At 37.0% G+C, this 18,659-nt stretch overlaps 1 protein-coding gene across 2 annotated transcripts in view; it reads left to right on the top strand.

Moving 5' to 3' along the window:
• Nucleotides 1-1,579: 1,579 nt before the first annotated feature.
• Nucleotides 1,580-18,659, top strand: part of plcl1 (phospholipase C like 1) — a 134,932-nt gene continuing 117,852 nt past the window's right edge. The window contains exon 1 of one of the 2 annotated variants that reach the window (XM_087804336.1): nt 1,580-2,300. In XM_087804336.1, the coding sequence (XP_087660462.1) occupies nt 2,112-2,300 (189 nt within the window). In that variant the 5' untranslated portion in view covers nt 1,580-2,111. The remainder of the gene's footprint in view (nt 2,301-18,659) is intronic. The other variant, XM_087804337.1, reaches the window with a different exon arrangement.

The raw sequence follows: 18,659 nt of genomic DNA, 5'->3' as shown, positions 1-18,659 counted from the left end.
ATCAAACTATTTTCATCTATAATCAATCTATTTTCATCTACAATCAAACTATTTTCATCTATAATCAAACTATTTTCATCTATAATCAAACTATTTTCATCTATAATCAATCTATTTTCATCTACAATCAAACTATTTTCATCTATAATCAATCTATTTTCATCTACAATCAAACTATTTTCATCTATAATCAAACTATTTTCATCTATAATCAAACAATTTTCAAATGTAATCAAACAATTTTCATCTATAATCAAACTATTTTCATCTATAATCAAACTATTTTCATCTGTAATCAAAACATTTTCAACTGTTATCAAACAATTTTCAACTTTAATAAAACAATTTTCAACTATAATAAAAAAAATTCAACTTTAATTAAAACTATTTTCAACTATAATCAAACTATTTTCCTCTATAATCAAACTATTTTCAACTATAATCAAACTATTTTCCTCTATAATCAAACTATTTTCAACGATAATCAAACTATTTTCATCTATAATCAAACTATTTTCATCTATAATCAAACTATTTTTAACTTCAATCAAACAATTTTCAACTTTAATCAAACAATTTTCAACTTCAATCAAACAATTTCCAACTATAATAAACCATTTTCGACAGTATTACACATTATGTAGAAATATCCCTGATCTAACAATTTTATTACTAGTTTAACTCTACATGTAACTTTTTTGGAGACCTTTTTTTACCCTAATTTCTTTTATTTGTCTTCTATTGGTAATGTTTTTTTTTTTTTTAAATAAATTGCTTTTATGTCACGTCTTTAAATTGGGTTCATAGTAAATAAAATATTACACAATGTATTTTACGGCATAATAACATTTAATGTTTTTTATTTTCAATAAATATATGCTCCATTTATTTAAAATGAATGTAATTAAAGAAGGAAATAATATAGAATCAGATCTAAAGTTTATTTAGAATCAGAATCAGACACGTGTATTGCCAGTTAAGTAAACAAAACATAGAATATTTTTTCTGGTGGAAGTACAGAATAAAATAATGAAATAATGTTATTAAAAACAAGCAAAAGAAAAACAGAAATAATCCCCAATGGCAGCGAAGAATGTAGTTTTATTTTTGTCTTTTATTTTCAGGTTTAATAATATATGAAATATGGCATTTTCTTTTTTTAGAACCTTCAAAAAATTAAATAATATATATTCAGATGAAGTTTATTTAAGAATTTCCTTTTATAATTATTATTCGAGATTTGGCCCTTCTTTCTTTTGGCCTTATAACTGTAAAATAATGTGGCCCCTGAGAGTAAACCGAGAGTTGAGGACTTTTAAATTAAATCCCAAACCATTGAGAAGGAATGAAACATTATCTGTCTGGTTCTGTTTTTGTTCTCATAAAACTCGGTCCCACGGAATCGCCTTTCAACCAATCAGCGCGTCTGTTGTGCTCCTTGAGCGACGCGATCATTGGCTGCCACCGCCTGTCACTCACACTTCCGGGGGGAACGCCGGTGGGCGGGACCTCTGCGCGAACAGATGAAGGGAGGAGGAGTGGCGCGCGGAGAAGGAGGTGCGACTGTCAATGTCCGTCCTGTCTTCTCCTCAAAAACTCCTCACTGTTGCTCCCCGCGGAGTCCAAAAGGGAGAAGACCATGGACGCTTCTCGGGGTCTCCTCGGCGACAGGTGTGTCTTTCTGACGCGGTAGTTTTGGCGACACCTGCCTGGAAAACTTCGCTTTTTTTTTCATTCTTTCTCCTCCTCCTCGCACTTTTCACATCGATGTCTCCTGGAAGAAGAAACGCTGGATTCGGCGAGAATTCTTCTTCTTCTTTCCCACCGATCGCCTCCCATCACCTCTGAAACACCTCGTCACAGGAGGATTGTGGGAGTTTTTACCCAAGTCGTCAAGAAAGACTTGTTGCGCGTCTTGAGCGCACTTTCCATCCTCGTCTTTACCTGACGTTATTGACGCACGAATTAAAAAAGTCAAGATTTGAGACGGAATCTTGGATCTTTCAATGGAATTCCTAAACACGCAACTTTTTCTTTAGAGAGATTTCATCACACGTGCTTTTTTTTTTTCTTTTTTAAAAATATCATCCATTATTTTTGACGGATCCGACATGTCCGAGAGAGACGAGTACGGAGACGGACTGTGCGGCGATGGAGCTCCAGACTTCATCCCGCCGAGGACCTCTCGAGGTCGGCGAAGCGGCGTCATCGTCCCCGGTGGTGGTGGTGGTGGTCTGGACCCCGACACGATCCTCCTGGAGTCCGTGAAGGCAGCACCGAGGCGCAGCAGCATCATCAAGGTAAACATGTTTTTTATATATATATATTTTTTAATTTTTGTGCATAAAATCTGAATAAGTACCACTCACACTATGAAGGTAGTTTTGGAATTTGAATTCATAATGTTTTTTTCTTATGATGACACTTGTTGCCAACACTTCAATGACACCCACAACTCATGAAACAAGAGGAGAAAATTTGGAGTTTTAATATATATTCCCACTATCAATGTTTGACTTATAAAGACACAATGAGGACAAGGTATCGATTGAACGATACTTTTTCCAGTTTTTTTTAAAAGATCAATTATAACAAAAAGAAAATGACATTACACGTGGTACAAATGTTGGGTTAAATTGTTGTAAATTTCATCTCCAAGCTCTTATCTAAGAAGAAAAGGAATAACAGATCATTTCCAATGCAAAAAAACTTTCTATTAAACTATTAAATTAATCACTTTGTCACTTATAAGTCAGAAATATACACACATTATCAAGTTTTGATCATGCCTGGGATTTGAAACTCGAAGCATGTTTCCATACTACAAAGCATTTTGCTACAAATAAAAAGAACCAAAGTTCGATACCCAGCCCTAGACAGAATATAAAGGTCATTTGCCATGAAGGTTACTTTTGATAATGGGCTGAAGAACTGATTAGTCCAAATTCGGGGAAGTTCCATCAGTATTTAAGGAAGGAATCATCTTTTACTTGTATGGTCTCTAACCGCTGCTCATTCAGCAAAAACACTAACAACTACTTAGATATAGGCGACACTGTTCTCAGTATTATCTTGATCTTTAAAGTATGTACTTTTTTGAGTATTGTTTTGATTGTTTAAGCGCTTTGTGACCCTGGTTTCGAAAAGCGCTATATAAATAAATATTACTTACTTACTTACATAAATGTTCACTCATGTTACTGTGGTTACAAAATGATTCATATTGTTTTAGGGCAGAGGTATGCGCTGTCAAACAGCCTTTGATAATGTCACGAGATTAACAGCAGTTTTCATAAGCAAACAATAGTAACGGCACTTTACTATCACGACCTAACACTGTACTCGCGCCGCCAGTTCATATTGATATGCAGAGATATTGCGCAACAGCACACTCTGAACCTCGTTCCATTTATAAAACCTGATCTGTTTTCACATAGTTTTCTAGGATTTGATGTCCCAGTTTGATGTCCAAGCTGTTAAAAAATCACTTCTAGCATCGAGACATGTGTGTCTCATTGTGGTTAAGACCGCTGGCTGATACATCACAGCCTCGACGTCAGACCCTGCAGATTATAAACCGTTCTTAATGTCAGATCCAGATTCACATCTATTTTCTACTACAACTTGTATTAAATCGCTGAATAATTTGGTGCATCTATTGACCTTTATTGTTTACTCATTTATCCCTGTACCTTCTTTTCAATCTCTTTTCAAAACGTTTACAGACTGTTTAAAAAAAATCTGTTTTAATAATTTTGTATTCAGTGTTTTACTCAAATATACTATTTTTTAACCAAAGTATTGTCTTTCATCTTATTGTTGATCAATATTGTTGTTAGTTTCTTATGTAAAACACCTTGTGATATTAAATGTCTTAAGGTGGTATATAATACAATTATTATTATTAAGCAAGAGTGCAGATATTTGAACCATGTTTAACTTGTTTTTCCTGCGATGTTTGATAAACACTTCTGTTTGTCCTTGATGTTTGTTTGTAACTGTTCTGACATTTTTGTTTGGTTTTGCAAGAAGAGATTTAAAGTCGGTGTCATGACACGTTCATGTCTTCCCTTTTAGTTGGAAAAAAAAAAACGAGTGTGAAGTTTTTCTCTCACCTCGATGTGTGTATTATTCACTTTTATATCCCTGGTTTTGTCATTGTATTAAAACATGCTTAAGAAAATGTTATTTCTCAGTATGTTTACAGCAAATCCTCTTTCGTAATGAATTAACAGCTACTTAGGCTCATTGTTGTGAGGATTTAAAAATGGATAAGTTTGAAATATCTGGGAAAGCTTCGTAAATAAGTGTTTTTTTGGGGGAAAAAAGTGACGACAAAACTTAACTAGGATTCCTTGAACCTGTATTTCGTTTTCCTTGTTACTGATATTATCAGTAATTCATCGTCACAACTATATATTGATAAATAGGATGGATAGCAATAACCATTTGTTTCTACGGTTAAAGTAGCAACTAGTTTAAGTTAGTATTGCTTCCTGCACCACTTGATGATCTTGGGCTTGGAAGACCCTTCACCTACTCATGTCATGTGACATCCTTTTCCACACTCACCTGTGCTCATGTTGCAGGTCAGGGATGAGCTAGGATCAGGTTTGGACTTCATTAACCTGCATGTCTAACATGTCCACTTAAGGTTTGTGTGTCACTTTGTACCAGGAGTAAGATTGAGGTTGATAACGGTCACTATCAAACGAGAGCGCACGTGGTGGGGTCGGTGCACGGACGCCTCCGTCAGGAGGAGGATGGCGGTGGAAACAGAGCATCCTTTGACAACATCCAGGAGCGTAGATGAAAGAACAAGCAGATGACCTAGCTTGGTGATCGGTGACAGGCAGAGCTCGCCAGTGACAGCCAGAGCTCGCCCGTGAAATCTTTAATATTGACCCACCGGGTCGGAACATCAATGCAAGTCGACCAATTTTTCTCTACGCGAACGTATTCTAGTTCCGAAAACAACTTGACCCCATTATGTGGAGATGTTTTTTTAGATTTCTCATTATTGTTAACTACTGAGCAATTTTCCCACACACTGCAATTTTCCACAGTAATCATTTCAAGTAAAATTATGCTGTTTCCTCTACAACATGAAACCCAAATGCAAACATGGATATTCTTATATTTAAACATAAACACTCTCTTTGGACTTGGGATGTGTAAAAACTAGGGCATTTATTGTCAAGAATATGCCAATGCAATACAAGGGCAACTATACAATATATTGCGATACTGTAGTAACGAGGATATATGTGTAGTATTGTCGCGTACTTGACTCTGGTGTTGTAGTATTTACAGACCACATGACTCTTGATAAAGTCGTAACTGCTTTCATTAGTTTTCAAACCAAATATGTCCAAACATCAGCTTTAAAAGCTGCTGGAGTCGACGGTATCCTCTCGTCCTCAGTCATTGAAGGGATCTTGTGGGATTTTATTTTTCCTGTAGCTGCGGAGGACCTTATGACTGCTGCCATGTAGCGGCCGGAAGTTGAACACAAAAATGATCAAACGCAGTGAATATTTGAATCAAATAGAACAATATTTAAGTATTTTATGTTATTTACACTTTGTTGAAATGCACACCATAAAATAACTAGATTTGAAAGTAAAAAATAACTGATACAGAAAATGCGAAATGAATATGTCAAGAATAACTTTAGAAAGGGAAGGGATTTTTGTCTTAGCTAAAAAATACATAATACATAATAATACATAATAATAAAGTAATACTTCGATGGAAACAGAGATTAAGGACAGTAGGTATACAGTACATTTATATATACTGTAGATATATCGACTTTTGTCTATAATGGTAAATTCTAAGTTAATATTTCAACATCAAGAACTTTTTACATTAAAAAAGTAAATCCCAATTTATCTCAATCTTTCTCAAGGGTCATATAAAGAGACATGGCGGCCTCATTTGGCCCCTGGGCCAATCATGGTCATGGTAAAAAAAAGGGTGATATACGGAGGATTCAAATGATAAAACAACTACATAATAAAACCAAGATCACCATTTCATTGCAGGGCATGATCCTTAATTGTTAGTTCCAGAGTAAATACCGTTGCTAAGAAACCCCTAACATCTGTGACATCACTATTAGCGGCTGCTGAGACCTCACACTGCTCGACACCTGTAAACAGACGTCCATCTGTGGAAAGTAGCTGAAGTTTCTTTTAAAGTAAATCTACGGAGGTCCGTCTGAAGTGAAGGGGAAAAGGGCGAGGTGGGCTTCGTGTTACTACAAAAACATCTGCTCACATGTGTGTGTGTGTGAGACGCCTACACATGTCTGGGTACCTCAGAAACACACACACATGCACCATGTCTGTTCAGCTCCCAGACACACTCGTTTTAAAGTGTTTTGTTAAAAAAAAAAGATTACTTTATTTGTTCTTGGCATGTTATGTTATTATTAAATGGTTTTAATTTCATCAATGTGTTGGATTTGACTTGAACAAAGCTTCATTGTTCAGCGACACAAGATTATAAATATTTGCGCCACAAAAGGCTTTGGTGGTCAATTTTGCTCAGGCTTATTTGAAAATGAGGTTTTTTATGCAACACAACATGTTTTATGAAAAATGCTGATCTGTTTCCCGGATGTGTTTGAATATGTAATTTGCTAGAGACTCTTGAATGTTTCACTGTTGTTACGTAATGTGGATAAATTATGAAAATGTTTTTGCGTGTCAGAGTTCACGGTGTCGGCCAGAGTTTGGTGGTAAACAACATCACTGGAGCTCCTAAGATAGGCTTAACCCTTGTGTAACCTCTGGGTCAAGGTGACCCAAAGGTCTGAGATAACACAAGGTAAGTAAGTAAGTAAGTCAGTAATATTTGTAGAGCGCTTTTTAACAATAACCCCATTGTACTTGTTGTGGTACCTTAATAACTGAACTTATTGCTACAATAAGAAAAGTGGTGCAAACAATGTCGATAAACAACCAAAGAAAATCTTAAAACAATTTTAATCTTATAATCCACAATCTTGAAAAGGAAAACTAACTGTTTCAAATAAAGTTCTTGTCCTGTTACCGCTTGAATATTTGCGTCAAATGTCATTTAATTTGATCGTCTGTTCTTGAGTTATTTTGCTGATGGAGGTTATAACGTATGAAGGACGATAAATGACAAAAGTATAAACAAATGTAAAAATACATAAATAAATAAATGAGAAAATGTATAAATACATAAATAAATAAAAGACAAAATGTATGAATACATAAACTAATAAAATACAAAATGTATAAATACATAAATAAATAAATAAATAAATTACAAAATGTAGAAATACACAAATAAATCAAAGACAAAATGTGTAAATACATAAATAAAAGGATAAAAGTCATAATGTATAAATCACTAAATGTATATATACATAGAAATAGCACCGTTCTTCAACAAGAATTAAATCAGAATTCATTTATTTTGACATTTTGATATTTATCCACACATTTATTAACATTTTTATACAATTTCGTATATATTTATACAATTATTCATACTTATGTCATTTACCGTCCTTCATAATAACGGCCTGAGACAGACACCTTGGTAGCAGAAGATGGAAGAGGAACAAAGTGGAACGTGTTAGGTCGACGGAACCATGTGTGTGTTGGCGAGGAATGCCGATGGCGGCGCGTTCGTTTCACCAACCAAAAGTCTCCCACACTTTTGGCTTGTGACCCTAAATAAATATACAAGTAGCTGTAATTAAATTACAAGCTAAATTCAAAGTCGGGTAGGATAATCTAATTTAATAACAAATTAAATGAACCTAAACTAAAAAAATATCAGTGTCACGAGTCAATTATTAACACACTTTTGTTGTCCAACAGATGAGCCGCCGTCAGATTTCTGCTCCATTTACTATTTGAAGAGACTCGAACGGGCGTCACTCTTCATCCAGTTGAACGCATTACAATCAGCCTGTTTCCACCAGCAATTAGCATTAGCAGACAGAAGGTAAACAGCGCGCTCTGCGTGGACGTGCCAGTCAAGCGTGCGGCGGTGGCGTGGGATTCGCTGGCGAACGTGTCCGCCTGAGAATGAGATGTTAATGTAGAATTGATTCCACCTCATGAGAATACCTCGCAGCAGCGAGTGTCCAAATAGACGGATGCTAACGTCACGTTTTCTCACACGGCTTGATGTGTTTTCAGGTCAAGGTTGTAGGACTCAACGACACACTAGTTTGAGCTAAAGACAACACACTGTTAAGTATTCCTGAGTGAACATCCATCAAACTGCTGTGTTCGTAGTCATTATTCTTAGTTGAATCCTAATTTTCCTTGCCCTCCAGAAGACGTGGACCCCCCACGGACTCTGACCCTGGGACAGTTTGTGTAGTTACAGAGCACCTGTTTTGATTCGGTGTCGTTTGACTGACCTGCTCGTGACTTTCTTTCATTCCACTCTACTTTCCCATGGCATCCTGATGCACCTTCACAGCTGTTTTTTTATTCAAATGCTAAATGTTAATACATACAGTAACAAAAAAAATGGACTTGGAAAAACCTTTGAATTCTTAAGGAGGTCAGAAGTTTTTAAATTGGTAAATGAAACTTACTGTTTTCACTTTTCTATAAGTTTTTTCGCTCACATTTCCTTTTTTTTATTATATTCCCATTATTAGGTTACGTGAATTTAACAAAAGACTCCGGCTAAACAGGAAGACTGCATTTCCAAGATGGCCGCGATGGCTTAAGAACAGTTTTTTCAGTAACAACTCGACTCAACCTGGTTTGTTTAGCAGTTCAACAAGTACGGTACGTTTTTTAGTACCTCTTCTGCTCTGGGTCTAAGCGAGCCGAGCCGGTGCTTATAAGGCGACGTTGACCGTCTGCCGGCCACTATTTGGTCAGAGAGTGACTGAAGAACCCACCATTAAAAGAAACACTGCGATGAGTGCAGAGTTTGGAAAAGGTTCAGACTCTTTGCGTCTGGTTTATACACCATTGCCTCAAAGTTTCCTGGCGCTATGTTACGAAAGCCCCGCCCACCAGTAGTAGGTAGCAAGGCCGCCGGAAACGCGACACAACAGAGTAGCATCGGGTCAAGTAAGACTGGAACTGTGTAGTTGAAAAGCGGGATTATGTTCTTGCCCACCACCAAGTTATCGTTTTACTCGTTGGTGGGAGTAGGCCGCCACGCAGCGTGCTGGGAGCAATCAGAGATTTCGGTGACTTCCTCAGAGACACAAACGCTTATGCCAGTAAACAATGTTTTGACCTTTGTTCTGAGGCACCTGCCAAGGATAACCTTTTTAAAAAGCAGTTGTTCAAAGTACACTTTGTAGACATTTAAAAAATAATGGAATTTATTTTTTGACATTTCTTGACACTTGTGATCGGGAGGGTTTTTGTTTCTTGCTTGTGAACATTTGTGTATAATAAATAGGGATATTTCTTTGGAAAAAAACATGATGTAAACCCAGCTATTCTCTTAACATCACTGTTTATTTATCAATTATTTAATTGATGAACTTTCACTAATGAATTTAATGTCTCTGTTGCAAAATCTATTTTATCGGAACCTGCCGTTGAGATTCTACGACTGAAACATTTTCAGTTCATCACCTTATCTGTATCCAGCCAGACTCTGTGAACACAAACACCTTCATCAGATCGAGCGATTCATCTTGCATCACGACATCAAACGCGGTGTGGAAAGAAAATCAATCGATGGTTCAACTGCTGGAGAGTGACACCACCAATTAGTCCACGAGCCTCAGCAGCAGGACCAGCTTCCGTACGGAGGGGAGTCAAGCTGGGTTTCAAATGCCGCTTTTAAAAAAAGAAAAAGGAATTACACTCCACTTACTTCATTTTAAGTCCATTGCCTTGGGTTTTATTTTTGGTAACAGGTTGTCTCGATTGATCCTTTTAATTGATTGAACAGATGGCTTTTTTTTTCTCTACCATCCGGTAAGAAACAACATGTTCTTCGTCCGAGAAATAAAACACTTTTCATTCATTGTTTCACCGTCACAAAATTGCTTTTTTTAATCTTTATTTGAGATTCAGAGAATAGTAAAGAGGTGGTACGTTTCACACAACGACTGCATCAAGCATTTTTATTGAGTAGCTAGAAATTGAACTAATAGATTCCAAAAATATTTCTTTGATATTGTCGATGTAATTTTAACAACATCTACTGTGAATTTCAGTATTAAGGTGTTAAGGTAAAGCACATTCAACTCTCTATTACCACCAGGAAGACACAAAAAACGATATATGTCAGTGTTATGGTGTAAAATAGAGACAAAATCACAATTTTTATTAAATCAGTAATAACAGCAACTTAAAATGACACACATTTTAAGTTAGTTAAACGTATTGAACAGCTATGTTAAGTGCTAATAATTTAAAACTCTCCATTTTAGTCACAAAAAAAACATTAAAAGTGCAGATTTAGTTTGGCAATATTTAATATCGACCAACAGTTTAGATCCTTTTGAAAAACATCATTACATTTAGAGCTTAAGAAATGGACACAACAGTTACTTGCATTCAGACAAAAAAAGGAAAGAAATTCTATATGGAAAGTTAATTAAATTTTAATTCCTCTTGTGAGAAACGTGAGTAAATGTCATGTTTGATGGACAGTCCATCCATCAACACGGTTGACATTTTAATCATAATGCCAAAGTGTTGATTTAATGGAAAATAAAGTAAATCTATGTGCTTTAACCTAAGGGGGGGGTTGCTCAAGGTTGTTTTCACTTTCACAAAATAAAAGCTACAGTTCACCTCCTTGTATATAATGTGTTTTTACTTCAAACTCCGACAAAAGTAATATTGCTTTCCGATGTAGTGCGACGCCACAACATTTCATAATAAGGTGTCACAAAATTTTCATTAGAAGGCTGGAGAAGGAGGCGTGTTTATGTGTGTTATGAGTTTCATTTTTGTCTCTCCTCAGACACCAGTGGGCTTCTTATCTTCTCCGCAGACTTCTCCTCGTCCATCTTCTTTGTCTTGTCATTCCCTCTCTCTCGTCTTCCTCCTAATGCCAGACGGTGTGACCGTCGTCTGCCTCTCGTCCTCAACGTTTAAGTTCTCACTTTGTTCTCTTTTTTCTTTTTTTTCCCGCTGTAATTCTCGTCTCCCCCTTTTCTGTTGTGCCAACAAGTGCACAGTGATTTGTTTACGCCTGGAAATTGGAAAAGAGTAACGACAATGTAGTCCCCTGTGTGTCTTTGTGTGTGTGTGCATGCAAAGTAATTACAGCCACTGAGGACCCACTGTCTCTTAAGTATCAACCGGCTCCTGGTGCCACGTCTCTCCGGGAAAACACACACAGCTCATCACAGTCGCCGGTTCGGGAAGACAAAGACCGTCTGAACCCTGGACCATGACCGACGCTCACTGACACGCACATCTTAAGTAGAGTAAACATACACTTCCTGTCCCATTCTCTGAGATTTCATAATTATGCAGCGTCTTCCGCTAATTCTGTTGCTTCTGAGACGTATTTTGTGGATTTAAAATGTCATTATTTATGACAACATAGTATTATAGAACTTGATTTTCCACCAGTGGCGCAGTGGTTCACAGCAGGAAGGTTGCGGGTTCACATCCAGGTCAGAAGGGAGTCAACTTGTGACCTTTCTGTGTGAAGTTTGTATGTTCTCCCCCCGTGTCGCGTGGCTTTACTCCGGGCACTCCGGTTTCCTCCCTGAGTCCAAAAAGAGACAGAGGTTGAATGGTAACTTGGGGGAAATTGTCCATAAGTATGATCGTATGAATGGTTGTGTGTATCTGTGTGTCCCCTGCTGTCCTGTCCAGGGTGTCCCTTGAAGAAACTGGGGATAGTCCCCAGTGACCCCCGCGACACCCATAAGGGATTAAGCAGTAAAAAAAATTATGAATTTTCTACCATATTCTCGCATAACATACCATTTGTCATTGTTTTCACTTTAACACTTTTGTTTTAACACTTAAAACAAACTACAGTTGGCCACTAAGTGCTTTACAACATTATATAAAACAAACACTAAAAGACACTTCAAATAAAATGCAATCAGAAAGATAAATGAAGTGTTTTTTAGATAATAATTCAAAGTTGCAAAATACTTTTTTGTGATGCTTCTTTCTATCCATTAAGGTGCAGATTTAAAAAAAAGCTTATAAAGAAAAGTCAAGAAGAAGATAAAGTCCATTATTTGGCTGAAACTGAAAATATGTTTGTGATTTTTAACCTTGAACTATACAACAATAGTCGTCATAAAGACTAAACTCTGGAAGTGTATCGAGGGACATCTAACACCACACATGTAAAACTCTAAAGTCTTTGAATGTGGTCCCCCGTACAGTTGGCTCCGAAAAAAACAGTAGTTAACGTTGATATGGTTGTGTAAAGACGTTGTGTTCAAGATAAGAGAAGCACCTGGTGTTGAAGGAACCTGACGGGAAACTTAGAAATCATTAACCTGGATCGAGTCTCCTTGAATAAAATCATAATATCATAATCAATCTCATCTTTTCTAAACTACACATACTTTTTTTTTGGCCCACGACTAAACTGTTTAAAGATTTTGGCCCTAAGTTTGAAGACCTGTTTTAAACTTTGGAGATGATGTAACTAAAAGTAATCCATGTATTTGTTTCTGTATTTTTATTTCCACTGTAGTCTCCAGAAGCTGTTTTCTCATGACGCTTCCTCTCGATACACCATTCAATCTCTTCTCATGGCTGTAACTATAACACTCACAAAACCTCATTTGCAGTAAAAGCGAGTCCTTCCAGCCCAGACGTCGAAGGCTTACACACCACTAAAGAAAACCCAGTTCAAACATGAAGCCTTTTTCCATTTTTTAAATCTGGAATAATTCTCGGCGAGAGGCTGAGACTTTAAATAGTGATTATCCCACTTTGACCTCAGCAAACTTGGATGAATGAGTCGGGTCTGTGATGTTGCACTCCATTACATCCGTTTCACTTGAGGGTCATCGAGCGTCTGAGAAACTCATAACAGGCCCAGGTGCAGAGAATGAACTGATATTACGCAAGAGCGTGTTTGTCTTCTGCGTGAGCGCCTTCATAAAAATAGATCTTAAATATTTGCATTGGGATCCGATGTCAAACTCCTCACATCAACCAACCAGCTCAATACAAACATGTTCGTCAAGATTTTAATTTTTTTATTGAATGACTAACGTTGGATTAATTTGGATTACAGATATTTATATATTTCGTCTAATTCTTCACACTTCTCCGAAGGATGCTCCCCCCTGGTGGGCTTTGACTATTAACACGCTACCATGTTGTATGAGAGCGCCCTGTTGTGAGATATTTTTAGGAAGCTGACCTATTTTTGACGTTTAAATGGAGTTTAAAATTCAGTGTTACAATGTTTGACGATGAGCAGCGGTGGCGTGACGTGTTACGGATCAGTGTACTCTGCATGTTCATCGCTAATGATATACTACGACACAGTTTTTTTTCTTCAAATGCACGTGGAGCGAGTGGATTTAATTGAAAAGTACGACCTCATAATTTAAGGCCATGAAGCCACGCCTCCAGGCCATCTAATGGAGTGGACATTTAATTTTTGTTCATAGAGGCATGACAATGAAATACAGAACTAAAGGAGGTGACAGTTAAATAATGGTAAATCTAGATAGTGTTCACTTCCCTGTGTCTCTCGAATCTGACTACACTACACAATTGGGTTAACTCGCGTTTGAACAACACATTAAGGTCCAGTATATATAATATATAAGTATGTACAGTGATTAAAAACATCAAAGATTATGTTGAAAGCAACATAGTCCCGCTTTTTAGTAACACATCAGTAGGGATGGGTACTGAACTTCGGTTCTTTTAGACCGAAATAATCTTTTTCTTTCTTTAGATGTGTCGCCAAAGCTTAAAAAATAAATTACATTTGTTGGTATTAATCTTACTTAATTAGTATTGTAAAGAAAATATTGTTCGGGAACTGGCATCAAAGTGAAGTTCTCGGTATTGGTACTGATGTATAAAACATTTTTGTTTCTGAGAATACCTCTTATTTTTGCTTTATTCATTAATTCATTGAGTAATATAACTTATAAAGTTTATTTGACCTGTTCTTCAATGTATTCAGCTATTACAATTATAAAATAACGTTTGTCAGTTTGAAGTTATCATATTCTTTATCTAGAACCGGACAATTCAGAGAAGTAATGGCACCAAATATTTGCAGAGAAATGTTCTGAATCTTGGATGTACATCTGTTGTACGTGAGGGAATGAAGCGCAACAGGTTATTTTATCGTCTGTCACAAGCTAATCGTTGGCATCAATGTGACGCTGGCTCTTCTGACATACGTGTTGTGGAGATGGTTGGCTCACAATCCATTGTTGATCATGTAAATATGTAAAAAAATAAAAACAATAATTGACTTAAAATGTACAATAATAACATATTTCAAAATAATGATGACGTTAATTGGCAGCTTGAGCGGCTTGAGTGAGGATGTGTGGGATCCCGGATCAGAAGTTAAGAGAGGATGTTAAATCTAAATAACCAACTGGAGGGCAGGGATAGACGAGGGAACTACACGCCGCTTCTATCTGCAAATCACTTCCTGTTGGAGCCCTTCACCCTCACACTCCCACTTGTAAACACATCTCTCAGTTGTGCAGCTGTCCAAGCGTCCTTTCCTATCAACCCTTTTCGGAGCTTTCTCCTCGAATATACTCCAGAAGGAGGTGACATTCGTGGAGACAAGGAAGGGAATGTGCTCAGAGGAGAACACGGATCAATGAAGGAAATGCAGAAAGCGTGTAAAAAGTGAAACTAAGAATGTTAAGAGCCATCAGGGCTGACATGAGGTGTGTATGGGATGGTGTTCAGCGGTGCGTATGTAGGGGTGGGTACATCAGGGGGAAACTCTGAAGGCTTGATTTAGCTTTCTGTCCGTCTGAGAAATTATTAACCACTATAGATATATGCAGTTTCATTTTGAAAAAATCAGAGTTCAACGTATCTGTAATTGCTTTCTGATTCATCCCTGTCCGTTAATACAGTTCCTCAGACTTCAATTTATGTCAATCATGATGCTGTCAATGCTAATATAATAGGGGTGTGTATTGGCAAGTATCTGGCGATACGATACGTATACGATACAGGGACAACAATACAATATATTCTGTTACTGTAGTAACAAAGATGTATGCGCAATAGTGTCAAATACTTGACTCTGGTGTTGGAGAATCTACAGACCACATGACTCTTGATGAAGTCGTAACTGATTTCATTTGTTTTGAAACCTAAATATGTCCAAACAGCCTCTTAAAAAGATGCTGACATCAACTGTATCTTCTCATCCTCAGTCATCCCAGGGATATCATTGGTTTATTAGGTGTGGAGGACATAGGGACTGCTGCCATCTAGCGGCTGGCAGTTTAATTGCAACACAAAATGAACAAAAGTTAAAAAATATATTATTAAAAAATCGAATAATTTTATTTCAAGCACACTTTATTGAACTTAAAACCTTAAAGCCCAATACAAATTTGTATTTTTTATTTGATTTTTTTAAAATAATAATCGATAACAGCACTTTAACTTGAAGAACAATATTGCAATACTTCGCCGATCTTTTTATTTTTCTAACGTCCATATCTTATAAAGAGTCGTAATTTCCAATGCATTGATTAATTACGATGTCTTCAATGAAAAATACGAGTATGAACCTTTGTAGGACTTCAGGTGCTTAAATGCTACAAAAATGTTTATAATTTGTAAAGGAAAATGTTGCATTTAAAGGTACCACAAGGAAAGAACCCAGATACTTAAGAAAAACATTATTAATTATGCATTTCTTTAGGGACTGAAAACCAAATTGTGTTAATTCCATCTACGATTTTCCCAACATTCTAACCCACAATTGCGGAACCTTCTGCCCTGAAAAAAAAAGAGAAAAGTATCCTCAGTGTCCGAAGAAGTATTTTCAAGCCAGAGTCAAACAAGAACTGGATTTTAAATGTATTCTGATATTTGTCAGCATCTTTATTGTGTCCTTGTTCACTACAAAACTGAACTTATTTGAAGGAATAATATTCTTATTTGTTTTTAATGATGAACTGGATTCACAATTAAGTTCGGAAAATAGTCTGTAAAGTTTCTAAAAACATGGAAATAACAATAAATACTTTTGTCCTTCAAATTAAGTTTCATAATTGCTTGGATTTTTGCAGTGTAGCTCCTCGTGTTGTAAGTTCTGCTAATCGCTCACGATGGTTCATCGCTCCTCTGAGGTTGTAAAAACTGGATTAACAAATACAAATGTTGCTCCTAAATAGAAGTTGGAACCATATGGACATAATATATATTTTGACACAGTTATTTTGCTTTCAGGCATATTCTCTGTCTCATAACCTAAGATTAATGAGCGCAATTCCGACTACAACATTCCGGTCTGTTTCACTGGTTCCACTAACTGATTTTCGGGAGACAATGCAACTTTTACTTTACCCTGACCCATGCAGATCAGAAACTACATCAAATACAGTCATTTTTTCATAAGTTAATTGCTGCATCACGGGTTTCATTTGAAAAACAATCTAGGCCAGACATTAAATGGCAAATGGTTTGAAGTATGCCGACATAGGTTTTGACGGCTAGACGACGTGGTTCGATACGTATCAAGATGGGAAGTAGAGATGAAAGCGACTGGTTGGTGCGCTCGGGAACAATGTGACTGGCGAGGTTTAATCCATCTGACAAGCTACTGCAGTTTAGATCGCTGACTGTGATCAAAGGATTTTTAGACTCAAACGAGTGTTTTTATATTTAACATGACCGAGGTTGTTCTCTGTTTTTCTTTCAGTTGTTGTACATGATTGTGCCTCCGTGGTCATGATATCCACAGTGGAACAAGGCCTGATGAAGGAACAATGTTTTCATTGATTGGGAAAAAAAGCGTTTACTCTCACTATACACTTTTTCCATACTGTTGAAAAATGTTTCCACTTTCCACTGGCTGGCGACATCATGAAGCCAGAGGGTGTTTCCTTAAAGCGTTGAGACGTTTCTGCAGATTCTGCTTCTTTAGGGTACGGTTCGCTCATGTGAGCTACATTTGTCGTCTGTTGCTTCTCATAGCTTTCGACTTGACTTGAGTTCATCTGATGTGCCTTCTTAAATTCTTGGTGGAATGCGTGATGTCTGCCAGAGACTGTGACTTCACTGGGACCAGTAATGTTCCCTGGCACTGAGTTTACCTGCTGCCATGGCAACTACATACATGGACCCATGACAAGCTCTAATCCCAGACCTCTCCCCGTCCACGTTTAAGTCCGCCCTGTGCAGAACCATTCCCTCTGACTTTGACTCGTTCTCAAGACTTTATGAACTATAAAAATCTGACTGCATTTTCATTGAGAAAAACTGTAAACAGGAGTTGGAAAAATGAATGATACATTTTCATGTAAATACTTTAAAGCAAAAGTTTAGTGCGTTTGGGGGTCACCACCTGGGTGTGCTGTCTGACTGGGAACGATGTATTTAGGGGGGTCTTAATCTCAGTCATCCATCAGAGATTTGGATTAAAGCTGCTGCTGAAGAATTTGAGACCCTTCAGGCTAATGAGTGACGTTTTCTCGGCTTAACTACTGTACACGGATCAGAGTCATGAATGTGAACTGAAGATTTAAGAATTATTCAATATGTCGCCTATTGTTTGACGAAGAACAAACAAATGGGACACAACATGTACAGTTTCTGCCAATGAGGTTTTCAAGTTTCATTCATTTATTCAGGAAGTAGAGTATTTCAACGTTATTGTGACAGTGAGTAAATGTGTCATATTGTCCATTGAACTTTGCTTTTAGCCAATAAGGAGATAGAGAAGGAGTTGCAATGTTGCTCCACCAACAGCTGCTGATGTATTACTCAACATACTACACCAGGGCAACTTAAGGCCCGTAATGTGGACTGGTCCGTGTTCCATTCAAGCATAAATCATGAATCTAATAACAAAAGGATAATAAAACTGTAGTTTATTTTTCCGGCAAACGCCGCCTTCTACAGAAAGTCGAAAAGCTCCAGAGCTATGTTAAGTTTACACGGAAAACCAAAGACGTAACAACGACTGAAAAATATCTACACAAATAAAATCCCCACGGCATTCTTACACAAAACAAGAAGTATAGCGCGAGGAGTTGTTTAGCTGTTGTCATTTCAAAACACAATTTGATATTATTGATTGGGTTTTGACAAACATCCAACAGGAAATGGATGTCAAGGGCTTGTACGGCCAACAGGCTTGACATAACCCCGTCCTCATGGTTGATACCGCGGTTAACGTCCTGTTGATGACATGAAATAACACGATTCTTGTAAAGCCTTTTTTCATTTGACAGTATTTTTATATCGATATTTTTGCACTATTTCAGTGTTTTAACACAAGTAAGTTTTTAAGAGCAAAATGTATGTTTTGACCACTTTTCAGGTTTGTTTTGACCAAAAAAGGGAATATTTTTTAAAACTTGACTTAAGTTAAGCTGAATCTAATGACTGATATATTTGGAATATTATACAAAAAGGTTTTTAAACCTTGTTTTTTATGATCCTGGCTGCAGCTGCTGCTCATTTACAGAATAACTTTCCAAACACATCAGTCTATACTCGCAGTGTTGGACG

Source organism: Callionymus lyra, chromosome 12 (genome assembly GCF_982586985.1).
Source record: "Callionymus lyra chromosome 12, fCalLyr1.hap1.1, whole genome shotgun sequence".
NCBI lineage: Eukaryota > Metazoa > Chordata > Actinopteri > Syngnathiformes > Callionymidae > Callionymus > Callionymus lyra.
Note: the sequence above shows the minus strand (reverse complement) of the source record. Positions and strands in the feature narration are given on the sequence as shown.